At 42.4% G+C, this 27,509-nt stretch overlaps 2 protein-coding genes across 2 annotated transcripts; one reads left to right on the forward strand and one right to left on the reverse strand.

The window, feature by feature from the left end:
- Positions 1-199: 199 nt before the first annotated feature.
- LOC139534542 (E3 ubiquitin-protein ligase rnf152-B-like) lies at positions 200-1,382 on the reverse strand. The gene has a single exon (XM_071333746.1). It carries the CDS (start codon positions 1,222-1,224, stop codon positions 577-579), a length of 648 nt encoding a protein of 215 aa, XP_071189847.1. The 5' UTR covers positions 1,225-1,382; the 3' UTR covers positions 200-576.
- An 11,377-nt stretch (positions 1,383-12,759) lies between these two features.
- Positions 12,760-16,818, forward strand: LOC139534543 (E3 ubiquitin-protein ligase RNF186). The gene is made up of 2 exons (XM_071333747.1): positions 12,760-13,329; positions 15,521-16,818. The coding sequence occupies exons 1-2, from the start codon at positions 12,876-12,878 to the stop codon at positions 15,577-15,579; spliced, it is 513 nt and encodes a 170-aa protein (XP_071189848.1). The 5' UTR covers positions 12,760-12,875; the 3' UTR covers positions 15,580-16,818.
- Positions 16,819-27,509: the final 10,691 nt, after the last annotated feature.

The raw sequence follows: 27,509 nt of genomic DNA on the forward strand, positions 1-27,509 counted from the left end.
CCAACGCGGCGTATGACGTCAGGTATGCTCCCTTTACGTTTTCGCTCAACGTGCCACCGTCTGTCTGTATCCAATGGTCTGTAGAAATATTCCAGGAATTTTATTCCACAACATAATTCATCTTCATGATGATAACCGTTATGCTAAACACACACACACATGTGGAAGTCAAAACATGAAACAGATATGAAATGCTTTTAATAAATAGCCAAGGACTGTAGTACAATGTAATAATAAAAACTCCATAATGCCCATCTTCACAGTTTAGAACGGCCTATATTACACCACTAGAGGGAACTCTAAATCAGTGCATAGCAGAAAACAGAGCTGTATACAGAATTTTTTGAACAACATTAGCGCTACTTACATCAACTAAATCTGATTATGAGGCTGTATACATGAACTTTGATCTTGTAAGCATATTTGTAATTTACAGTTTCAAGGCTGTTTGAGGTAGGCCTATAGTTCATTCTGGATCGAGGCCATATTCAAATATTTTGACAATACACATTTCCTTACTTTAGAAAGTAATCAAGGACAGAAGAAAGGATGCATGTAAAAGTGTTCATCCTCCCCTCAGTTGCAGAAGAAGCTTGGCCCGAACACTACCGCCACTACGCAGGTCACCCCAAACAACACCCAGAAGACCACGGCTATCAGCTGCACACATACCAGGGTCCTCCTGTGGTGCTGCAGCACCTCCACCTCATCAACCAGGCCTCCACCTCCGCTGTGGGGCCTATCGCTGGGGTGCATCTGCTCCACCCGGAGGCTCACTGTGGGCAGGATGATGAAGCGAGAATCCCTGCTGGCCTCCAGGGAGAGGACCACACTCTGGGTGACAGTGGCCAGTCGGGCGGCCACCGATGTGGGCATGCGGAAGGCCATGGGCGGCAGCTGGGCCAGGATGCGGGAGTTGCAGGGCAAGGTGAGGGGGTCACCTGTCTCCAGCGTGGTGGGGTGGCGGCAAAGGGGGCAGGAGATGGCAGGACTGGGAAGGCTCTGGGGGTCCGAGGGGTCAGTTGGATATGGGGACAGCTGGATCCTCTGGAGGCACTCGGTGCAAAAGACATGGAGGCACTCCAGCATGCGAGGACACTTGCTGCTCTGGTTGTACTCCTGGTAGCAGATGGGACACTCCACATCTGTGGACTCCCCCAGGCTGGGGGCGGCTGCTGAGACTGGGTGCCCCTGGAAGAGCACTGGTTCCGGGGGCTCAGCCATGGTGAGTGAGAGGGTGAGATGGAGGTGGGAGTGGAAGGGGGAGTGGGGGTTCAGGGTTAGACTGCTGTTGGGACTGTCAGATGTTCTCTTCTGCAGAACCTGGAGGGAGATATGATCAAATATTGATTATATTCTTATATGTACAGTATACGTGTTCCTATAGTATAGGCCATTTCATCCTGTTTCAGTATGTGTGTAACATAGAGAAAATAAAATTGGCCTATATGGGGTTAAAACGGTAAATTGATGTAAAGCCTGCCCCTTAGTCCCTAGCAGTGGGGAGCTGAGGAAATAGAGTGCCTGACTGCAGGATACACACTCCGACTAAGTAAAGGCGGAAAAGTGAAAGTAGAGAAACAAAGGACAGGAGCTGTGGATGGAAGTGATTACTGGGGCCTACACACACACTCTCTCTCTCTTTCTCTCTCGTTGTGTTTGAGGTATTTCTTGCTGCCGGCTGGTAACATTATAATGCTGTTGCGCTAACAACACCAACGCAAAATTCATACAATGCAGAAGAACAGCCTCGGGCCTACTGAGTTTGAATTCCACTGCTAGTTGACTAGTGAAATATAGATTAGTTTCAAGTAAACTGCCAATAATCTAATCTCTGAGCGTTGTTCCACTGCTGCATAATAGGGCCAATGAACCAAAATATGCAATTCAAGTGTAGCATACATTATGGCAAAGGAGTATACCCACTGTATTGTACTCATCTGATATTTCCTCAGGCGTTTATGTGTTTACCTCATTAAGATCACAGTGTACTTTCATAAACAGTGCTATTCTAGTCCCAACCCTCCACTCACATGGGACAGAGCAAGGCAAGCCTGACTCAAGAGAGAAGTTGCCTAGCAGTAGGGATCTATTTTGTATTGGGCCACAGGAGCAGAGATTGTAAGAAACACGTTTACAACTGGAATTGATCTAGCTGTACATCTAATAAGATCAAAGTAATGAAGTTATTGCTTTGATTTTGTTCAATAACCTCAATAGATATTCCACACAAATTTGGTCAACATTTACTCTGTGTAATTTGGTTGACAATAATTCCAATGACTTGTTCCAACTCCTAGACATGCACAGACACAAATGTCACAGAATGGCAAAGCATTAGGGCTGTCAGCGTTAATCAGTTAACTCAAGTTACGTTTTTGTAATTTTAGTACATGCATTTAAAAAAAAATCATGATTACTGGTAATCGCATTGTCTGAAAGCATTCAAAATACATTGAAAACATCCCAAATACATAATCTTTGCCAGTGTTTTCCAACCGGAGTACGCGTCCCCTTAGGGGTAGGTGGGCAGTCCCCAGGGGGTATTTGGAAGAAGAAGCAAAAATATTGGGAAAAATATTACCAAAAAATATATATTCAATTTATTAAAATGTTATTAGGCAGGAAAACATTTACTGCGGTCACTGGTGTGAAATATGTAGTTGTTTTATATTTTTAGGTCTACTTTTTGACTTTACTGGCCTCTGCCCGCCTGCCCGTTGGCTCAACGTTTGATCCTCTGCTCGCGCCAAGTGCTCGTGATCCTTTGCTCCAAGGGCTATAATGCCTGCTACTGTTATCCTAACAGAAACTACGAATGGTAAGACAGAAGTAGATGCACTGAAGACGTTACAATTGTCAAATAACACAGTGTGCCGTAGGATCGATGACATGGGCGTTGATATTGTTGATCAATTGGTAAAAATAAGTTGCTTTTTTTCTGCGGTTGGACGAATCGACTGATGTCAATGGGGAAGCCCAGTTGATTGCGTTTGTGTGGTACAGAGACATTTCGGTAATGAATGAGCACATTCTGTTCTGCAAGAAGCTAACGGGGAGAAGTACAGGTGAGGATGTGTTTAACGTCATTGACAGCTTTTTCACAGAGCACAATCTGGATTTGAAATCCTGTGTTCGTGTGGGCACGGGGTCGTGCTGCATCAATGCCTGGGAGAGGGAAATGATGAACGTTAATTGGCCACATAAAGAAGGTAAATCCCACTTGTATCGTTCACAATGAGGCATTGGCCAGCAAGACAATGAGTCCTGAGATACATGATGTTTTGAATGACGCAGTGAAAGTGATAAACGTTATAATGCCCAGGCCTCTGAATCACCGAATGTTTGAAAGGCTCTGTGATGACGGTGGGACTGTGCACCAGCAGCTACTGCTTCATAGCGACGACCTCCGTTGTCTCGACAAAGGGAACACGCAACAGAGGCTTTTTGAGCTGTGTGCTGAAGTAAGTGATTTTCTGTCTGAGCACTCACACCCCTTGTGGAACACAGACTGGGGAGCCCTCCTTGCCTATCTTGCTGATGTGTTAAGCAAACTGAACAACCTGATTCTAACTCTGCAAGGTAAAGACCAGGGGCGCAACTTTGGATTTCGAAGTGAGGGGGACATAATATATATAAATATTTTTTTATCCAGTCAGATAAACACTCCAAACAGCCTCCCCGACCGCTCGGAGGCGTCCGCATGGTCCTAAAGCACACCGTGGCCTCGTTTTGTATACATTTAAATTTTAAATTTTAGTCATTTAGCAGATGCTCTTATACAGAGCGACTTACAGAGCGACTTACATGTAATAACATGCATACATGTTATTACATTTTTTTTTTTTTGTTTGTTTGTTTATTATTATTATATATTTTTTTTACATACTGAGATAAGGATATCCCTACCGGCCAAGAGCAGACGCTCTTATCCAGAGCGACTTACAGTAGAGTGCATACATTTTATTACATTTTTACATACTGAGACAAGGATATCCCTACCGGCCAAACCCTCCCTACCGGCCAAACCCTCCCTAACCCGGACGACGCTATGCCAATTGTGCGTCGCCCCACGGATCTCCCGGTTGTGGCCGGCTGCGACAGAGCCTGGGCGCGAACTCAGCCCAGCCTGGGCGCGAACCCAGAGACTCTGGTGGCGCAGCTAGCACTGCGATGCAGTGCCCTAGACCACTGCGCCACCCGGGAGATATCACATTCCAATGATAAAACTGGGGAGGACAAAAATGCAATTTCATAATGTCCCCCGTCCCTAGTGAAAGTTGCGCCCCTGGTAAAGACACACATTCTAAACATGTATGACAAAGTGAGTGGATTCATGAAGAAGATCAAACTCTGGGAGAGGAAACGTGAAGATGGGGTTAATAAGTAGTTTCCAGCAGCATGACACCAAACCTTTTACAGTGCTCCTATGGTGCAAATAGTACGCTCACATTTATCCAAACTCAACAGTGAGTTCAACTCCTACTTCCCTGACATTGAAAACAAGTCTGCCAAACTTCACTGGGTGCATAAACCCAGATTTTGTCAAATTTACACCTATGAATCTATGAATCACTCCGGTCGCACAAGCATGAGGGGGTACTACAGGCAGGTCAAAGTGTTTTAGGGTACAGTACCCAAAAAGGTTGGGAACCACTGATCTATGCAACTAAAAATAACAATGCAATGTAAAAAATAAGATGAGATTGAAGTTAACGTGTGCTTTCTTAATTTACCTAATTTACCTAACCATTACTTTAGACCAAATTAAGACAATATTCTTGTAATGTTTTTTGTATGAAAAATCTTAAACTACAGCTTAATTTGAGCATGTCGGGGCGGCAGGTAGCCTAGTGGTTAGAGCGTTGGGCCAGTAACCGAAAGATCGAATCCCCGAGCTGACAAGGTAAAAATCTGCCCTTCTGCCCCAGAACAAGGCAGTTAACCCACTGTTCCTAGGCCGTCATTGTAAATAAGAATTTGTTCTTAACTGACTTGCCTAGTTAAATAAAAAAGTTCTGAATTTGTGATTAACCGCAATTAATCACAGCAAATCCTGCGATTAACTTAAATACATGCTGCTATAGTTTAAAAGCCAAACAAATAATACATAGGCCTACTTTATGGTGTCATATAACGGTTATGATAGCCTGTGTATTAATATATTGCTACTTTATCTATGTATGTCAGTTGATATCAAAACACCATGGGTGTGAAACTCACTGCCACTTCATCACTATGTAGTGTGGGCGGAAGATAAGAAAGACTTACCTCCTCACACACACAGTCACACACCCCTCGGATCACCGCTCAATACCAAAGTTCTCACTAAGCCATAATACATATCTTCCTCCTTTTCTGTCCACCATGTACAGTAAACATCAAATCTACCTGTCTCCCTCTTATCTTTGCTGGCTCGCTTACTCTCCCTTTCTATTCTTCACCCTGTATCTCCTCCCCTCCCTTGCTTTACCCATCCCTTGACGTCTTCTCATCTCTCCTACTGGACCCAGGGTTGTCTCCTGGTTGCCCTGACATTAATGAATTCATCTCCAGGTGACGTGGTGGTAACTAGTAACCAGGGACACGTAATAGGTAGTAGCCACCTCCTCTAACCCTGACACTTCTCACTGTTCTGACAGTACAGTATTTGTATTTACATTGTCTTTGTCAATGTACAGGTTATTCAGAATGACAGCATAAGACATACTGTTGTGAGTCAAATTGCTGTGGATGTTCCATCAAGAGCGGAATTAATTTGTTTATGATTTTGGTAGTTCAAAAAGCAGCAACCTGATAAATAGTTGAGTGACTGGTGCTGGTCTCATGGAACTCACATAATGTCTTGCCTTCTATCTGTACGTCTGTAAGACCCTAGGAAACCTATTACATTTACATTTACATTTTAGTCATTTAGCAGACGCTCTTATCCAGAGCGACTTACAGTAGAGTGCATACATTTTATTACATTTTTACATACTGAGACAAGGATATCCCTACCGGCCAAGAGCAGACGCTCTTATCCAGAGCGACTTACAGTAGAGTGCATACATTTTTATAACATTTTTTTATATATATATATATATATTTTTTTTACATACTGAGACAAGGATATCCCTACCGGCCAAACCCTCCCTAACCCAGACGACGCTATGCCAATTGTGCGTCGCCCCACGGATCTCCCGGTTGCGGCCGGCTGCGACAGAGCCTGGGCGCGATCCCAGCCCAGCCTGGGCGCGAACCCAGAGACTCTGGTGGCGCAGCTAGCACTGCGATGCAGTGCCCTAGACCACTGCGCCACCCATATGTTAACATCCTCTGTGAATTATCTACAGAAAAACATGTCTCTGATCATGCATGTACTGCATGCAGCCAAATAAGGTCCCGATACAGATGCAGGAAGTTAGGTCGGCAGTTGGGCTCCCGAATAGCGCAGTTGTCTAAGGCACTGCATCTCAGTGTTAGAGGCGTCACTACAGACCCTGGTTCGATTCCAGGCTGTATCAGAAACGGCCGTGATTGGGAGTCCCATAGGGCGGCATACAATTGGTCCGGGTTAGGGTTTGGCCGGGGTAGGCCGTCATTGTAAATAAGAATTTGTTCTTAACTGACTTGCCTAGTTAAATAAATAAATAAAATAGGTAGCCAAAAACAGGACATGAACAGATCACCCTTTGCCCATTTCACAAATATTGTGTGTGCGTGTTAGCGTGTGTGTCTGTGCACGCGCACTGTGGTATGATTTGTGTGTGTGAATATGTTACAATTATACATTAATATTTACACACTATTCACATATACATATTAATATACAGTCTGACACATAATTATTGGAATCCTTGATAAAAAAAAGACTGTATAATATAAATAATCCATATATTGGATGCTCAAAAAAAAAAAGGGAAATTATATTATTTTTAGAGTACGTGATTTTGTTTAACAAGCAATACAAGAAATCCCTGAACGATTGACATTTGAGTCATTTAGAAGACGCTCTAATCCAGAGCGACTTACAGTTAGTGCATCCATCTTAAGATAACTAGGTGAGATAACCACATATCACAGTCATAGTAAGTACATTTTTCCTAAATAAAGAAGTTATCAGCAGTGCTAGTAGAAAATACAAGGTTTATTTATTTTTGGGGGAGGGGGGGAATAAGACTGAGATGTCTTATTTAAGATACTCTTTGACGAGGTAGGATTTCAGACGTTTTTGGATGATGGATGGGGACTCTTCTGTCGTAGCATCAGGGGGAAGCTGGTTACACCATTAGGGTGCCAGGACAGAGAAGAGCTTTGACTGGGCTGAGCGGGAGCTGACCTCCGCAGGGAGACCAGAGGTGGCAGAACTGAGTGTTCAGCTTGGGACGTAGGGTTTGAGCATAACCTGAAGTTAGGGAGGGGCAGTTCCCCTTGCTGCTCCATAGGCAAGCACCATGGTATTGTAGTGGATGTGAGCTTCGACTGGAAGCCAGTGGAGAGTGGGGTGACATGGGAGAACTTGGGAAGGTTGAACACCAGGCGGGCTGCGGCATTCTGGATAAGTTGCAAAGGTTTGATGGCACAGGCAGGGAGCCCAGCTAACAAAGAGTTGCAGTAGTCCAGACCTGATATGACGAGTGCCTGGATTTGGACCCGCGCTGCTTCTGTGTGAGGAAAGGTCGTACTCTACGGATGAACCTGCAGGAGCGAGTCACTGTTTTGATGTTTGCAGTTCCTGGACAACAGGGTCCAGGATGTGCAAACATCAGATCCTGATCAGATCCTGACTCTGGACGTCAACAGAGTCACGCCAAGGTTCTTTGCACTCTGGGTGGTTGACACTGTGGAGTTGTCGACTGTGATGAAGAGATCTTGGAGCGGGCAGGCCTTCCCCAAGAGGAAGAGCAGCTCCGTCTTGTTGATGTTGAGCTTGAGGTGGTGGGCCGACATCAAAGCTGAGGTATCTGCCAGGCACGCAGAGATGCGTTTCGCCACCTGGGTGTCAGAAGGGGGGAATGAGAAAAGTAGTTGAAAGTCATCTGCATAGTAATGATAGGAGAGACCATGGAACTTATTTATTGTCACATACGCCAGATAGGTGCAGTGAAATGTGTTGTCTTTACAGGGTCAGCCGTAGTAGTATGGCGCCCCTGGAGCAAATTAGGGTTAAGTGCCTTGCTCAAGGGCACGTCGCCAGATTTTTCACCTTGTAAGCACAGGTATTTGAACCAGCGACCTTTTGGTTACTGGCCCAACGCTCTAACTGCTAGGCTACCTGCCGAGCCGAGTGACTTGGTATATAGAGAAAAAAGATGAGGGCCTGGAACCGAGCCCTGGGGGACACCAGTAATTAAATCACGGGGTGCAGACAATTCAAATTTCAATGTCACGTGCACAAGTACAGTGAAATGGCCTTCTTGCAAGCTCTAAACCCAACAATGCAGTAATCAATATCAATATAGTACAAAAAATAACATAAGGGAGATAAAAAACACATATTTACAATGTGCAAGGATACGGGAGTGATAGAAGTAGATATGTATAGGGGTAAGGTGACTAAGCATCAAGATATATGATAAACAGATATGATGATTTGTATGTGAGTGTGTGCGTGTAGAGTCAGTAAAAATGTGTGTGCATATGATGTGTTTGTGAGCAAATTAAGCGTGTGTGTTGGTGTGTCAGTGTGCGTGAGTGTGTAGAGTCCTGTGAGTGTGCAAAATGTAATACAAAGATCAGCTCAGATAGTCTGTGTAGCCATTCTGTTAGCTATTTAGCAGTCTTATAGCTTGGAGATAGAAGCTGTTCAGGAGCCTGTTTGTGTCAGACTTTATGCACTGGTACCGCTTACCGTGCAGAAGCAGAGAGAACAGTCTATGGCAGGGTATTCAACTCTTACCCTATGAGGTCCGGAGCCTGCTTGTTTTCTGTTCTACCTGATAATAAATTGTACACACCTGGTGTCCCAGGTCTAAATCAGTTCCTGATTAGAGGGAACAATGAAAAAATGGGGTGGAACTGGCTTCGAGGTCCAGAGTTGAGTATGATGGGTCTATGGCTTGGGTGGCTTTAATGATTTTCCCGGCCTTCCTTTCATACTGCTTTATATAGAGGTCCTGGATGGTAGGGAGATCAGCCCCGTGATGTACTGGGCTGTCCGCACCACCCTCTGTAGCAGTGATACAGCCAGTCAAAATGCTCTCAATGGTGCAACTATAAAACTTATTGAGGATTTGAGGGACCATGCTGAACCTTTTCAACAGACTGTGTGTGTGTGTGAACCATTTTAAGTCCAAGGTGATTATCTAGGTGGGTGAGGACATGTGGAGAGCAATTGAGATTGCGTTGTCTATGGATCTGTTGGGCAGTAAGCAAATTGGAGTGGGTTTAGGGTGTCTAGGATGAAGAAGTTGATGTGCACTATAACCAGCCTTTCAAAGCACTTCATTATTACAGGTGTGAGTGCTACAGGGCGGTAGTTATTGTTTCATGAAGCTATAATGTTCTTGGGAACAGGAATGATGGGGGTAACCTTAAGACTTGGCGATTACAGACTGGGCTAATGAGAGGTTGAAAATGACTGTGAATATGCCTGTCAGCTGTTCTGCGCATGCTCTGAGAACACACCCTGGAATACAAGTCCGGCCCCGAGGCCTTGCGAATGTTGACCTGATTAAAGACCTTACTCACATCGGCCTCGGAGAGCGAGATCACCCAGTCCTCTGGGTCGGTAGGGTCCCTCACGCATGGCACGGTGTTGTTATTGTCGATTTGTGCATAAAAATGTATTGACTTCAACTGCTAGAGAGGTATCATTGGGCAGATCACGGTTGGGTCTTCCTTTGGCCCCTGTCCTCAGCCGTAGCCTCAGGGTTGTTTGAGATAGCCCTGGGTGTGGTAGCCCTGTCCTTTAGCTTAGTGCCAGCCTCGGTCTTAATCCAGGGCTTTTGATTGGGAAAGCAGCGAACCTTCACGTTGATGCATTTCCTAATGAAGCCGGTGACGAAGGTCGTAAGCTTGTTGATTTTATCAGCAGAGACTCTGAACATATTCCAGTCAGCCCGAGCAAAGATGTCCTGTAGCTTAATCTCTGATTCTGATGACCATTTCTCAACAGAGCGAGTCATGGTTACTTCCTGTTTGAGCTTCTGCTTGTAAACAGGATGCAGGAGTACGGAGTCATGATATAATTTGCCGAATGTGGGGGGGGGGGCCTTGTATGCTTGCTTGTGGTAGAGTAACAGTTTCCAATAAACTCTAACAAAGCAGTCCTTTAGCATAATCTCTGATTCTGATGACCATTTATCAAAGGAGCGAGTCACGGGTACTTCCTGTTTTGAACTTCTGCTTGTAAACAGGAAGCAGGAATACGGAGTCATAATCTAATTTACCAAATGGGGGACTTGGAAGGGCCTTGTGTGCTTGCTTGTGGTAGAGTAACAGTGGTCTTTATCACCCCTAAGGGCGAAGGGGACGTGTTGATGAAAATAGGGCATCACGTGTCTTAATGGCGCAGAATTAAAATCGCAAAGAAGCAGCCTCCGCGTCGCAAGTTTTCCTGCTTGTTTATAGTCTCTTACAGTTCGTTAAGTTCCTGATTGTTATTTTTCTCGTCCTGAGGTGAAATGTATACAACAGTCATGATAACAGCTGAAAACTCCCTCGAGAGGTAGAGTCGGCATTTGACCATCAGGTATTCCAAGACGGGTGAACAATGGGTCGAGAGTTCCACTACGCTCTAGTCAGCACACCATTTGTTGTTGATGAAGAGGCAGACCGCTCTTCATTTCCCTGACTCCACTGACCTCTCCACTCACTGAAAGGAGAATCCATTGAGTTGGATAGCCATGGGGGGTATCTTGTCCGAAAGCCATGTTTGAGAAAAGCAATGGTTTTTTTTTTATCCATTTTTTAAAGCTAAACTTGTTTTTTGCCTGATTAACCTCTGGTGGCAGAGCATTCCATGATGACATGGCTCGAAACATGACTGAGCAGCGCGTTCAATCAGTTTTTGGTTTGGGTACAGTGAAGAAACCCAAGGTGGCGTGGTGGTGATGTATGACAGTTCATGAGGTCGTATCTTATTGAGTCATCATACTGTACGTGCAAGACTGGATGTTGCAATCTTTCACTCACTATAGGATGACTCACTTTCAAAATAGACATGAACCCATGTGGGTGTTATTTCAAATGGGGGAATCTAGGTACTTCCCATGAGAAAGGTCAAACAGTGTGTCATTTGGTTATTTTATGGGGTTGAACTGGAAACAGGAATGGGAATGAGAAAGCGAATGTAAAGGAAAGTAAAGTGTACAGTTTGTGAGAATCTCCATTGAAATGTTTTCTGGTCAAGGAATATGCTTTATCTGGGTCTGGGAAACCGGCCCTATGCCTCTTTTTCTGTTCAGTACAAGTTCTAAACTGTTTTGTTCTTAACATAACTACATACAGGATCCCCTTATACAGTAAGTAAATCTACAAGTGTTAAGCACAGAGGAAAAGGGTTCCGGAGGACACAACACATCAAAGAGTACTCTCTAGATTCTTTCAGATGTCTCATCCTTCCCAAGATCATGTTACTCTTTGCTTTGACTGTAGGAGGAGGAGGAAATCTCCATGAAAAGAGTTCCCGGGTCACCTGATAGGTCCAGGGCTTTGTCTGGAGGATTACTGTGGAGGCAGAAGACTGTTGTTACGTCTTTGACCCAACAAACCCCGGAGAGTGTCAGGAAGAGGGAGGTGCTGGGAAGGGAAAAGCCAGTAGAGGGATTACGGAGGGCCTACAGAAACATATACAATAGCATCTGTTGTTGTGTTTTCATAACAGATTCTTGCAGAGCACATGGTATAAACTATCAGCTTGTTTAATATCAAAGTTTATTAAGCTGATCAAGGGCATATCAAATGAGATGGGTCATACGTGACTGATGTGGGTTTATTTATGGGTTATGGTATTATCAGATAGGCTATGGGATAGCATAGGCAGTTGTGTCAGTCTGATCTCCTTGCAGTCATGGTTTAGTCTGGGTAACAGTCTTTCTAGCTAACGTTCCACTCCCCACTCCTGTCTTTGGGAAATGACAGGTCGTGGCAAGGAGTTTAATGTAATAGCTGAACAGAGACAGCAACCAGGCTAGTCATGGCTCACTCCTGTTCTGTCCGGTTTGGTGCCGTTACAAAGTAGTCTGATGTCATCAAGAAAAAGCGCAGAGGGATTTTACCAAGGGATCTGGAATTCTATAAAGACTTTCACTAGTATCTTCCCCGGTCTCTCCTCTCCCAACAGAAAGACATCCAGACAGGGGCCAGCTTGATGCAGAATAATATCAAAATCACTGTATTTCACAAGACAGGAAACCCTGACTCAAGCACTTTGTCTTACATTTATGGTTCTCTATTATATCTGGGAAATGTTTGTGATAATATCAGACAGACAATGGCCCACTAACTGTATTATATATACAGTATAAAGGAAGTGTGGATAAAGAGTGGGAGAAGGGTTATGGCTCAACAATGTGAGGGTTGTCACAAGTTAACACAGGCACAAAGTCATAATTATGGCTAAACCCCACCCATTTCTACCATTTACCTTATTAAAATGTGATTGTAAACCCTAACCACACTGCTAACCTTATGTCTTTGTAGTTAATTTGGCTTTGCGGCTGTGTTAACAGTTAACAAGTGATGACCCTATGTGGGAGTTGCCTCTCTCTTTGATGACATCATTGTATTTTAAACGATTAGTCATCTGTTAACAGCAAGCTGCCAAGTGAGATCCCTTCCTCCCACGCACTTCCCCCTCTAAAAGAACCAAAACACACTGTAGCATCATAGTCTCATCATTCCGATAGTTCATTCACGTTGAATGAAACAGCACCCAAAGAGAAACAAAAATGTGTTCAGAACATGAGTGCGGAATTTGTTACAGAAGCTACAACACGGATCGTCGGTGTCCTCGTGAGTTACAGTGTAAGCACAGCTTTTGTGAGAGCTGTATCGTGACTCTTTCTCGACCCTCGGTATGTGAAGTGGAATCCAGGAAGGAATGTTCGCTGCAGGACAAGACAATTGTTTGCCCACTGTGCCGGTACACAACGTCGGTCTCGGGTAAAGTGAGGGCAGCGCTTCGGGTAGACGAAGGTATTCTTGAGCGCATGGTGTTATCTGGCGTGCTAAGCATGACAGACGACGAGGAGGATAGTGAAGATGAGGAGGATGATGAGACTTCTCATGAGAACTCAGCCGAGGAAAGGGACTCTTCTTCGGGTTCCATAGTTGGAAGGTTCCGCCGTTCGCTGAGGCGCGTCTGGGGCAAATTAACTCGGAATCATGACCAAGGGAGAGCGGGTAAATTGTTCTATTCTATTGCAGTACTGTAATTTAGTTTTCACGATAATAAAACATGACTTCTCATATTCAATTCGTTTCTATTTATAGCCTATGGCTACTGTTATGGCATTTTCACTACTTAAGTTATTATATTCTATACCTACCCAAAGAAGCATAGCGGGGTTGCCTGCGCTGCAGATATCTGTATGTGTCCGCTAATACAGGACTATTAAAGGCCTACTTTTGTGAAATATATACAGTACCAGTCAAAAGTTTAGACACACCTACTCATTCCAGGGTTTTCTTTATTTTTAGTCCTTCAAGACTGTAAAAGCATTCCTCATGAAGCTGGTTGAGAGAATGCCAAGAGTGTGCAAAGCTGTCATCAAGGCAAAGGGTGGCTACTTTGAAGAATCTCAAATATAAAATATCTTTGGATTTGTTAAACACTGTTTTGGTTACTAATTGATTCCATATGTGTTATTTCATAGTTTGTTTAAACTATTATTCTACAATGTAGAAAATAGAAAAATAAAGAAAAACCATTGAATGGGTAGGTGTCAACTTTTGACTGGTACTGTATATACAGTGGCATGTGAAAGTATTCACCCCTTGGAATTTTTCCTATTTTGTTGCCTGACAACCTGGAATTAAAATAGATTTTTTGGGGGGGGTTGTATCATTTGATTTACACAACATGCCTACCACTTTGAAAATGCTAAATATTTGTTATTGTCAAACGAGCAAGAAATAAGACAAAAAACAACTTGAGCATGCATAATTACTTTGTAGAGACACCTTTTGCAGCAATTACAGCTGCAAGTCTCTTGGGGTCTGTCTCTATAAGCTTGGCACATCTAGCCACTGGGATTTTTGCCCATTATTCAAGGCCAAACTGCTCCAGCTCCTTCAAGTTGGATGGGTTCCACTGGTGTACAGCAATCTTTAAGTCATACCACAGATTCTCAATTGGATTGAGGTCTAGGCATTGACTAGGCCATTCCAAGACAAGACAATTTCCCTGTATTTAGCGCCATCCATCATTCCTTCAATTCTGACCAGTTTCTCAGTCCTTGCCGATGGAAAAACATACCCACAGTGAAGCACGGTGGTGGCAGCATCATGCTGTGGGTATGTTTTTCCATGGGATGGTGTTCTCTGGGTGGTGAGAGGTGTTGGGTTTGTGCCAGACATAGCGTTTTCCTTGGTGGCCAAAAAGCTAAATTTTTGTCTCATCTGACCAGCGTACCTTCCATATGTTTGGGGAGTCTCCCACATGCCTTTTGGAAAACACCAAATCTGTTTGCTTATTTAAAAAAAAAAATGAAGCAATGGCTTTTTTTCTGGCCACTCTTCCGTAAAGCCCAGCTCTGTGGAGTGTATGGCTTAAAGTGGTCCTATGGACAGATACTCCAATCTCCACTGTGGAGCTTTCCAGCTCCTTCAGGGTTATCTTTGGCCTCTTTGTTTCCTCTCTGATTAATGCCCTCCTTGCCTGGTCTGTGAGTTTTGGTGGGCGGCCCTCTCTTGGCAGGTTTGTTGTGGTGCCATATTCTTTCCATGTTTTAATAATGGATTTAATGGTGCTCTGTGGGATGTTCAAAGTTTCGGATATTTTTTTATAACCCAACCCTGATCTGTACTTCTCCACAACTTTGTCCCTGACCTGTTTGGAGAGCTCCTTGATCTTCATGGTGCCACTTGCTTGGTGGTGCCCCTTGCTTAGTGGTGTTGCAGAATCTGGGGCCTTTCAGAACAGGTGTGTATATATACTGAGATCATGTGACACTTAGATTGCACACAGCTGGACTTTATTTAACTAATTATGTGACTTCTGAAGATAATTGGTTGCACCAGATCTTATTTAGGGGCTTCATAGCAAAGGGAGTGAATACATATGCACACACCACTTTTCTGTTTTTTGTTTTTTAATATTTTTTTTAACAAGTTTTTTTTTCATTTCACTTCACCAATTTGGACTATTTTGTTTATGTCCATTACATGAAATCCAAAATAAAAGTCATTTAAATTACAGGTTGTAATGCAACAAAATAGGAAAAACACCAAGGGTGATGAATACTTTAGCAAGGCACTGTATATATCTGTTTTTTTCCCTCCAGATTATTTTTTACTTCCCGTGGCTATGCAAAGAAGCCTACTATTTATAGTTTTTTTTTCATATGCCTACATATTTATTCTCCCCTTACAGATTGTATGACCGATGAGGACCTACGAGACCTTGCCATGATGTCATGCTACATCATTTGATGAGGACTTCGTTGGAAAAAAGTAATCAGCTGCTGCTGCACCTGATTGATCAGAGAGAGGGCGTTGCTGTCCACGAGCCTACGCTACAGTATTTAGAATGTAGAAGACTGGCAGGTCCAGTTTGAAGTTGGAGCAAGCAGGAATATAGCCTTTTCACACTGGGAGACCTGTACACGTTGATCTCCCGTTGCTGAATTCGGCATCCCTTAATCCGAATAAGATATTTACCAGCCCTCTGGTTTATTTACGAGAAACTTTACCCGTCTCTGAAGGCAATTCTATAATCCTGTTTACCAGTCGGTACGGGCTATACAATGTGTGAACTATGGTAAAAATGGTTTAAATATACATTTTCTGAAGCTCACTCCCTAGTCCCCATACAGCCTACTAGTTTTCCACGTGATTTTACCATGTGGTCCTAGATGGCAGCACACCATTAGGAAGATAGGATGTGAATTTGGTTAATTTGAGGAAAGTTGGATGTAACTGTTTTTTTTCTCCACACATTGTAAAAATACATTTGGTCAATTTCTGGAAAGTTGGATATAAAAGTTGTTTTTTTCTCCACATATTGTAAAAAGAAACACTCATTGTAAGAATAAACTAGCAGGAATATAACGTTGTTTACACAGGCAGCCCAATTCTGAGCTTTTTTTTTAACTAATTGGTCTTTTAACCAATCTCATCAGATCTTTTCCAGAGCTGATCTGATTAGTCAAAAGACCAGTTACTGGGGAAACAAAATATCAAAATTGGGCTGCCTGTGTAAATGCAGCCTATGCATTCTATAATAGCCAACAAGGCCTAAATGTCGATTTCTTCTCACTTGCATGTCATAATTTGGTGGTGACCAAACATAAACACAATGGTAAAACAGAATTGTAAAGGCTGAAAATGACAAGACCATATATGCTTTTCTCTGAAGCCATTAGGCTACCGAATGAAACGTTTTTGTATGAAATTGTCTTTGGTACTTTGAAGTAGCCTATTTTATTTAACTAGGCAAGTCAGTTAAGAACAAATTCTTATTTACAATGATGGTCTACCCCGGCCAAACCCTATGACTTTCCATTTCCAAAGATTAGAATAAGTATTTAATATTGTTGGTGCTAAGTTCACAAGCACAAACTTAATATAATTCAATATGTAATTCAGTGTATTTATTTCATTCACTTTCATTGATTGTGCACCTTTTGTAGGCCTATGTTTTGTTGTAATAAAAGCATATAGGCAAACCAATATTACTGTCTTGTTCGTTCATTTTCATCTATAGCCTGGATAAATATGTTACAGCAGTAACTGATGCTTCCTTTTACCCTGAGAATAAGTTAATCATTTAGGTGAATAAAGGATACAGTTATGAACTTCTGCTCGGTTTACCATTATTATGAACATAAGACAGAGTTTAAGCTCATACCATATAGGCCTATCTAATAATCAAGTAAATAAATGTTCACAATAGCTAAATTTCCATCCAATTAGCAACAGATTTTCATGCGAATATTCAACAATCGCATAAAAACATTATGTACATTTTCCCACCAGAGATGTTTCGATCAAATTGACTTGTTGCAAATAAAAAGATGTGCGTGATTACGTACTGCACATAAACATTTTTTCGGCAGTTAAATTCCCTAGTAGGCTACCGAATAGAAAATACAAGTATAATGGGTTTCCATTTTATTTTCAATTCTACTGATGGTTTTGTCACAAAATGTTTTGTGTTATATAGCGAATGTGCCCACTCTGGTCTTGGCAACAACTTGCAGATGCAGCCTGCAGATACATTGCGAGTATAGCCTACATGATGAGATTATAGACAAAAGAGCGAGATTATTTTGATTTGTCAAACGGCAGCCAAGCATCGATCATCATGTTACTATTGGAAAGGAGCATAAAGCTCATCACCGTGCACTTTCACCACCCTGTGAAGTTCATTATAACTTATTTCAGCTGTAGCCTAAGAAACTGCATGCTTTCCTGAGTCGTAGTGGGAGGACCACTGTTAGGATTTATGTTTATGCATAATAGCCTGTTAGCATATTGGTTGAAGAGGAATATTGTTTTGTTACACACATACACAAACTATACAGAGGGGGGTGTGTGTGTAGGTGTAAGGACTGACCAACACAGGCCATAAAAGTTGTGGACAGTCTGGAGAGGGGAGGGGTGCATCTCTCTAGACCAACCAGGAGGTTAGAATACTGGACAATACCATATTAGGAACTGTTTTAGTGTAGAATCGACAGACCCAAGACGGAGCTAATCTACCCAGCAACCAGATGTGGACTAAGGAACGCGCCAAGGGGCTTGGACAAAGGGCCAGCAAAGGGGGGCAAAGTCTAAACCAAGCCCAGCCTCTACTGTGATAGGCTAACAGACGCATTGAAACTACGTCATCACGGTATAAGAACAGCTGTTTACGTACTTCTTGTCAGTTCCCTGTTCATCCTGCGCGGTGATACAGCGAACCCGTATATACGAAAATTGCATTTGCCATTCATTGTTTGCGGTAATTAAACATAATTAAAGAAAGTTAGTAGACCTTGCTTTTTATTTATCCTGACACCGGATGTGTTACACGCAGCGTTCACGCCACACAATATATCAACCCGTGACTCCAAGTTTACTTCTACACTGAACAAAAATATATACGCTACACGTTAAGTGTATTTCCCATGTTTCATGAGCAGAAAAAAAATATCCCAGAAATGTTACATACACACTAACGCTTATTTCTATCAAACTTTGTGCACAATATTGTTTACATCCCTGTTAGTGAGCATTTCTCCTTTGCCAAAATAATCCATCCACTTGACAGCTGTGGCATATCAAGAACAGCAGGGACTGTGAAGCAACACAAACATTGGCACAGACACATGCATACACACACACACACATACGATAACATACGCACTATACATACACATGGATTTAGTAATGTAGATATGTGGTAGTAGTGGAGTAGGGGCCTGAGGGCACACAGTGTGTTGTGAAATCTGTGAATGTATCGTAATGTTTTAAAATGGTATAAATTGCCTTAATTTTGCTGTACCCCAGGAAGAGTAGCTGATGCTTTGGCAGCTATTGGGGATCCATAATAAATACAAATACAAATAGAAAACTGCATGATCATTACACAGGTGCACCTTTTGCTGGGGACAATAAAAGGCCACTCTAAAATGTGCAGTTTTGTCACAACACATTGCCACAGATGTCTCAAGTTTTGAGGGAGTGTGCAAATGGCATGCTGAATGCAGAATTGTCCACCAGAGCTGTTGCCAGATAATTTAATGTTCATTTCTCTACCATAAGCCGCCTCCATCGTTGTTTTAGACCACTTGCATGGTGTCACATGGGCGAGAGGTTTTCTGATGTCAACGTTGTGAACAGAGTGCCCAATGGTGGAGGTGGGGTTATGGTATGGACATGCATAAGCTGCGGACAATGAACACAATTGCATTTTATCGATGGCAATTACCATAATGAGATCAAGAGGCTCATTGTGAGGCCCATTTTCTTAAGGTGTCTATGACCAACAGATGCATATCTGTATTCCCAGTCATGTGAAATCCATAGATTAGGGCCTAATTTAATTGACTGATTTCCTCATTGCATGTTGTGTTTATATTTTTGTTCAGTATGTATCCATATTTGCACATAAAGGCATTTCCAACACAATTTCTCTCATAATTAATTTTACCAACACAAAAAGCTCCCACCGTGTCTAGCGTATTTCTTTTTGTCAACATTTGAAAAGTTTGCCAACATATTAGAAAAGGCATTAACCAAGTTTCCATCAGGTTTATGCCTTCCCTTGAATTTCACTATGACGTATAATTTTCCTCAGAAATTCTGGAGGAGGGTGGGGTGTGTTTAGTGAGGTGAAAGATTCAGAAGATTGCAGAATGCAAATAGAAATGTAACAAATAGAGCTAACTTGATTAGCTGGCCTATTCTAAGGCTTTTACCTTCAAATCTTTGTTTGTTAGTTACAATCTACTACTCTCTGATTGAGCTGTGTTGTCTGCATTTCTGTCTTTTGGTTGGTTGGTGGATGGTCAGCAACAGTGTCAAGGACTCTTAAGACTTGTTCAGATTGGAAGTGAAAAAAATTGCATATCTGATTCGAATCTCTTCTTTATCATGCAGTCTGAACAGCCAAAAAGCACATGGAATCGGATATTTCAAGCCACCTTCCTAAGTGGTTTGAAGTCCGATACACATCTGATTCCTGGCCATGCGCTCGTCTGAACTGTCAAATCTGATTTATTTGCCCTGAAGTTGCTTTTAAACTGTTATTTGGCAGATCTTGTTGTTTGCTAGCTACTCTGTTGATAGTTTGACAAGGACATGTGGTCGCTAACTAACTTCGTTGTTTACAAATGAGTGAATGTGCTAGAAAGCTAAACAGCTAACTAGGTAGCTAGTTGACTGCTGTGGCTAGACAAAACGTACTTGTTTTGAAAGTCAGATCATCTTGTCCTTTGAAGTGTTCGAACACTATGATTTTGACCATTCAAAGCAAAAGGGAAATGTCCATGGCAGGCATTGTCACCTTAACTGCTACATAATGTCTGAGTGATAGGAACTAAGCATGAGCACCACCACCAATCAGCCTACGCCACTGCACACACACCCGTCATTACTAGGACAATTAGCGTAGCCATGTCAGCAAATGACTGCAGTCTGAACGCACACACATCCGATTTGGTCACTTGTAACTTTCTGTTGGGACAGACGGTAGTCCAAAACGGATTTGAAAAACAAGACCGATTTGAGCATTAAGGCCTGCAGTGTGAACAAGGCTTAAGGGATCATAGTTCTCACCTAGTCAGTCTATGTCATGGAAAGAGCAGGTGTTCCTAATGTTTTGTAAACTCAGCGTATATAAAATACACGGAAATCACGTTTTTGACTGCAATGGGCCTTTACTCAAGTAGCCTCAACATCTCAACAGACTATTTCCCAACACTTTGTATTGTGATAGCGTTGAGAAATGGAATTATATTTAAGTAACGTAACTGATGTCACTAACCTAATGAAAGTTACTGATATCATTAACATTTATATATAGAAAAGTGACCGTTTTCTCATATTAGTCAGTGCACTAATGTAATAAAACTTTATTTTGTCCTACAGACTTCTGTTTGTGTGTCTGGTGATAGCTGCTGTAGATGTTAGTTGTTTAGCTCCATCAAGTGGTGAGAGAGAGAAAAAGTACAGTGTTATGCTTATTTACATTTTTTTATTTTACCTTTATTTAACTAGGCAAGTCAGTTAAGAACAAATTCTTATTTTCAATGATGGCCTAGGAACAGTGGGTTAACTGCCTTGTTCAGGGGCAGAACGATTTCGGTTACTAGTCCAACGCTCTAACCACTAGGCTACCTGCCGCCCCTTATCTCTTGTGATGATTTAGTTAATAACTTTAATAGCAAGGACAACCATTGATGCCATAGCTCCAGTAAAGTTGAGGAAGGACACATCCAAATGGAGAGCCCCTTGGATGAGTGAGGAAACTAATCAATTAAAGAGAAATTGTAGAAAGGCAGAGTGGAAGTGGAGAAAGTCAAAGTTGCAGGACCCTTATGATATTCTGAGAGAGCAACAGTGGTGTAAAAATACTTTAAAGTACTTTACTATTTATATTTTTTGCCCATTTTTACTTTTACTTCACTACATTCCTAAAGAAAATAATCTCATTTTCCCCTGACACACAAAAGTACATTTTGACAGGAACGTTGTCCAATTCACACACTTATCAAGAGAACATCCCTGGTCATCCCTACTGCCTCTGATCTGGCGGACTCACTAAACACAAATGCTTCATTTGTAAATTACAGTATGTCTTGAGTGTTGGAATGTGCACCTGGCTACATAGTACGTCAAAAAAAGAACATTGTGCCGTCTGGTTTGCTTAAAATAAGGAATTTGAAATAGTTTACACTTTTACTTTGAATACTTACTGTAAGTATATTTAAAACCAAATAGTTTTGGACTTTTACTCAAGTAGTATTTTACTGGCTGACTTCCACTTTTACTTCAGCCATTTTCTATTAAGGTATCTGTACTTTTAGTCAAGTATGACAATTGTGTACTTTTTCCACCACTGGAAAGCAACTTGGCATATATAACAACGCAATTAAACTGAACAAAAATATAAATGCAACAATTTCAAAGATTATACTGAGTTACAGTTCATATAAGGAAATCAGTCAATTGAAATACATTCGTTAGACCCTAATCTATAGATTTCACATGACTGGGAATACAGATATGCATCTGTTGGTCACATATACCTTAAAAAAACGTGGGGGCGTGGATCAGAAAAACACCATTTGCCTCATGCAGCGGGACACATCTCATTCGCATAGAGTTGATCAGGCTGTTGATTGTGGCCTGTGGAATGTCGTCCCACTCCTCTTCAATGGCTGTGCGAAGTCGCTGGATATTGGCGGGAACTGGAACACGCTGTTGTACCCGTCAATCCAGAGCATCCCAAACATGCTCAATGCATGACATGTCTGGTGAGTATGCAGGCCATGGAAGAACTGGGAAATGTTCTGCTTCCAGGAATTGTATAGAGATGCAACATGGGGCCGTGCATTATCATGCTGAAACATGAGGTGATTGAATGGCACGACAATGGCCCTCAGGATCTTGTCACATTATCTCTGTGCGTTGAAATTGCCATTGATAAAATGCAATTGGGTTCGTTGTCTGTAACGTATGCCTGCCCATACCATAACCCCACCGCCACCATGGGGCACTCTGTTTACAATGTTGAAATCAGCAAACTGCTCGCCCACAGGATGCTATGTCAGCGGTCGTGAGGCCAGTGGGACGTATTTCCAGGATCTTTTCTTTCAGCTCGTGAAACATGGGACCAACACTTTATATGTTGCGTTTATATTTTTGTTAAGTATGGAAATGCCAGATGGGCTCATTTTTGTAACTTGACCTCCGTAAACCTACAGTTGAAGTCGGAAGTTTACATACACTTAGGTTAAAAATTCCCTGTCTTAGGTCAGTTAGAATCACCACTTTATTTTAAGAATGTGAAATGTCAGAATAATAGTACAGAGAATTATTTATTTCAGCTTTTATTTCTTTCATCACATTCCCAGTGGGTCAGAAGTTTACATACACTCAATTAGTATTTTGTAGCATTGCCTTTAAATTGTTTAACTTGGGTCAAACGTTTCTGGTAGCCTTCCACAAGCTTCCCACAATAAGTTGGGTGAATTTTGGCCTATTCCTCCTGACAGAGCTGGTGTAACTGAGTCAGGTTTGTAGGCCTCCTTGCTCACACACACTTTTTCAGTTCTTCCCACACATTTTCTATAGGATTGAGGTCAGGGCTTTGTGATGGCCACTCCAATACCTTGACTTTGTTGTCCTTAAGCCATTTTTCAACAACTTTGGAAGTATGCTTGGGGTCATTGTCCATTTGGAAGAACCATTTGCGACCAAGCTTTAACTTCCTGACTGATGTCTTGAGATGTTGCTTTAATATATCCACATAATTGTCTTTCGTCATGATGCCATCTATTTTGTGAAGTGCACCAGTCCCTTCTGCAGCAAAGCACCCCCACAACATGATGCTGCCACCCCTGTGCTTCACGGTTGGGATGGTGTTCTTCGGCTTGCAAGCTTCCCCCTTTTTCCTCCAAACATAACGATGGTCATTATGGCCAAACAGTTCTATTTTTGTTTCATCAGACCAGAGGACATTTCTCCAAAAAGTACAATCTTTGTCCCCATGTTCAGTTGCAAACCGTAGTCTGGCTTTTTTATGGCGGTTTTGGAGCCGTGGCTTCTTCCTTGCTGAGCGGCCTTTCAGGTTATGTCGATGTAGGACTCGTTTTACTGTGGATATAGATACTTTCGTACCTGTTTCCTCCAGCATCTTCACAAGGTCCTTTGCTGTTGTTTTGGGATTGATTTGCACTTTTCACACCAAAGTACGTTCATCTCTAGGAGACAGAACGCATCTCCTTCCTGAGCGTTATGACGGCTACGTGGTCCCATGGTGCTTATACTTGCGTACTATTGTTTGTACAGATGAACGTGGTACCTTCAGGCATTTGGAAATTGCTCTCAAGGTTCTTGGCTGATTTATTTCGATTTCCCCATGATGTCAAGCAAAGAAGCACTGAGTTTGAAGGTAGGCCTTGAAATACATCCGCAGGTACACCTCCAATTGACTCAAATTATGTCAATTAGCCTATCAGAAGCTTCTAAAGACATGACATAATTTCCTGGAATTTTCCGAGCTGTTTAAAGGCACAGTCAACTTAGTGTATGTAAACTTCTGACCTACTGGAATTGTGATACAGTGAATTATAAGTGAAATAATCTGTCTGTAAGCAATTGTTGGAAAAATGACTTGTGTCATGCACAAAGTAGATGTCCTAACCGACTTGCCAAAACTATAGTTTGTTATCAAGAAATTTGTGGAGTGGTTGAAAACAAGTTTTAATGACTCCAACCTAAGTGTATGTAAACTTCCGACTTCAAATATATTTAAACGGTCAAGAGTTAAGATAATTAAGATAATACATATCACATGTGGCATTCCACAAAGTTCGATTTAGTTTCCGGTACTGTTTAGTGTATATATATATGGTACCCTTTGGCAGCATTATCAGAAAGCACAGCACTTGCTAATAACTCGCTCACCGAATCAGAATATTCATCAATGTTGTTGTTCGACGTTATGCGGAACATATCCCAGTTCACGTGATCGAAGCAATCTTGAAGCGTGGAATCCGTTTGGTCGGACCAGCGTTGAACAGACCTGAGCGCGGGTGCTTCCTTTTTTAGTTTCTGTCTATAGGCTGGGAGCAACAAAATGGAGTCGTGGTCAGCTTTTCCGAAAGGAGGGCGGGGGAGGGCCTTATATGCGTCACGGAAGTTAGAATAACAATGATCTACGGTTTTGCCAGCCCGGGTTGCGCAATCGATGTGCTGATAGAATTTAGGAAGCCTTGTTTTCAGAGTAGCCTTGTTAAAATCCACAACTACAATAAATGCAGCCTCAGGATATGTGGTTTCCAGTTTAGATAGAGTTGAATGAAGTTCTTTCAGGGCCGTCAATGTGTCTGCTTGGGGGGGAATATACACGACTGTGATTATGATCGAAGAGAATTCTCTTGGTAGATAATGCGGCATTTGATTGTAAGGAATTCTAAGTCAGGTGAACAAAAGGACTTGAGTTCATGTATGTTGGTATGATCACACCACGTCTCGTTAATCATAAGGCATACACCCCCGCCTTTCTTCTTACCATAGAGATGCTTGTTTCTGTTGGCGCGATGCGTGAAGAAACCAGGTGGCTGTACCGACTCCGATAGCGTGTCTCGAGTGAGCCATGTTTCCGTGAAAAAAAGAATGTTACAGTCTCTGATGTCTCTCTGGAAGGCAACCCTTGCTCGGATTTCGTCTACCTTGTTGTCAAGAGACTGGACATTGATGAGTAGTATGCTTGGGAGTGATGCGCGATGTGCCTGTCTACGGAGCCTGACCAGAAGACTGCTCCGTCTGCCCCTTCTACGGCGGCGTTGTTTTGGGTCGCCGGCTGGGATCCGATCCATTGTCCTGGGTGGTGGGCCAAACAGAGGATCCGCTTCGGGAAAGTCGTATTCCTGGTCGTAATGTTGGTGAGTTGACGCTGCTCTTATATCCAATAGTTCCTCCCGAATGTATGTAATAAAACCTAAGATTTCCTGGGGTAACAATGTAAGAAATAACACATAAAAAAACTAAATACTGCATAGTTTCCTAGGAACGCGAAGCGAGGCGGCCATCTCTGTCGGCGCCGGAAGTAATGTACCAAAGCACAGAGAGAGAATCTAGCCGCACATTTTAATTCACCGGCAATAAAGATAAAACACCAGGTAAAAAACCTAGGTGTTATTTTTGATTCTATACTTAATTTCGAATCACACGTTAGGAATGTGACCAAAATAGCTTTTTACCTCCTGACGAATATTGCCAAGATGCGTCTGTTTCTCTCTCAGGCTGATACAGAGAGACTGGCTTGAAGACTGTAATGCTCTCCTGTCTGATCTACCCAAGAAAGCCATTGATCAACTGCAAAACATACAGAATGCTGCAGCATGGGTACTGACCAAGACCAGACGGAGAGCACACGTTACACGGGTTTTAAGATCTCTGTACTGGCTGCCTGTGAATTTTATAATTAATTTGAAGATTCTTCTATTGATTTTAAATCAATACACAATTGTGCACCCCAATACATGTCAGACATGCTTTTAAGTTATGTACCCAGTAGGTCCCTCAGGTCCTCTGGAACTGGCCTTTTAACTATCCTAAAGCCTAGGACCAAGAGGCATGGAGAGGCAGCCTTTACTTATTATCTCCCCAGCCTCTGGAATAGCTTTGCTTTTCCTTATGGTGCTTTTCGTTCAGTTTGCGTAATTATTTAATTTTTTTATCATATGTTTGTTGTGCAGTAAATATTTCAGCTTTTATTTGGTTTTTATAGATTTTTTCCTGTTAAGCACACTGCATCTCCTTCCATGTCTGAAACGTGCTGTAGAAATAAAGCTTGATTTGATTTAATTATCATGCTTATCTTATTGCATAAAAAGTGAGCAAAGGTTGTTTTGGGTCATTTAGACCTATGTCCATAAAGTTCAAATAGTTGTTGTTTGTCTTATAGACCTAAATGCACAACAGTTGGGCAAATGTTTAACAATATCCAGGCACTCAGGGTTATTGTTCCGATTGTGTCCTTATACGATTTGTGTGTTTATCAAATTGTCAATGCTTGACCTCAAGATATCTTGTGACATAAAATCGTTTACCTTGACCAGATATGATGGTTTAGGCTATGTGTTTGAAAACATCAACAAGCTCCATGAACTTCCATAGCTGCCTTATCTTACTTTATTAGTGACCTATAAACAAATATTAAATGTCATGTAAGGACAAAAAACTCTGGCCACTACTTATAACATATTGTCCATTTAATTCAGCAAGGCAATTAATACCATAACTTGATAATCACTATTTAGAAATGTGTTGATTGAGGTTTTAGTATTCAGACGTTTATAATGAAATACATAAATTATACTTAAACGTGTTTTATGAAACTGAATGATGTTCTTATTCATTTCCCTGTAGCCATAAGCAGGAGAACAGTACAGGAAAAAGGATGTTCTCTTGGCACAGAGGAGCTCAGAAGCTGGAGGCCTCTCTCCAACCCCAGCCACAGCCTGAGACTTAGCCCCAGTCAACCGGTCCCCAACCGTCTCCAAACTGGCCAGGCTCAGAGGATCTTTAGCCTGAGATCAGGAATCCAACCTGGGACCAACAACATTGTGGCCAACCAGAGAGAAGGTCCCCCTGATGGAGAGGAGTATTAGCCCCCCCAACAGTCATTCTAGGAGATTTCTCAAATAGCTTTCTGCCTAAAAAGACTGTCCATTACCGTACCTACCCTTCTAGCCTAGGTCGCCCAATTGTCCCCAGAACCTGGGGTGCCTCCGCTACCTTTCAGTCAGTCAAAAACCCTGTGATACAAAGTAGCCATGTTGCCCCCAGTAGTTTGCAACCTGTCAAGGACAGATTTGTCTCTCCTGTCGTTGAACACACCCCCATCCCAGCTCAACAGGCTGAAACCCCTGTAAGCAACAATGACAAACCCAAGTACAGAAAGATTCTGTCTTCCTACCTCTTCAGGGGAATCCCAACCCACTTCTAGCACCTCTGAAACCACTCATAAGGGCACTAGTGAAGGAGTGAAGACCATCAGTTGACTTGGTGCCTCCTCTTCTGCCCAAAGTGAAGGAAACCCCAGTGTTCATGGGCCGGGAAGATCCACATATGTTGCAAGGGGGCTATGGCTACATAGGCTCTCAATTGTACCCTATATCTTTTAAGTCTGCCAATGGACGACA

This window comes from Salvelinus alpinus, chromosome 11 (assembly GCF_045679555.1).
Source record: "Salvelinus alpinus chromosome 11, SLU_Salpinus.1, whole genome shotgun sequence".
Taxonomy (NCBI): Eukaryota; Metazoa; Chordata; class Actinopteri; order Salmoniformes; family Salmonidae; genus Salvelinus; species Salvelinus alpinus.

What these genes read in the sequence shown, in the direction of transcription:
- LOC139534543 (XM_071333747.1), top strand. Translation starts at nt 12,876, where the DNA reads ATGTGTTCAGAACATGAGTGCGGAATTTGTTACAGAAGCTACAACACG. An exon ending in TCATGACCAAGGGAGAGCGG is followed by an intron (nt 13,330 to 15,520) that starts GTAAATTGTTCT and finishes CTCCCCTTACAG; the next exon opens with ATTGTATGACCGATGAGGAC.
- LOC139534542 (XM_071333746.1), bottom strand. Translation starts at nt 1,224, where the DNA reads ATGGCTGAGCCCCCGGAACCAGTGCTCTTCCAGGGGCACCCAGTCTCA.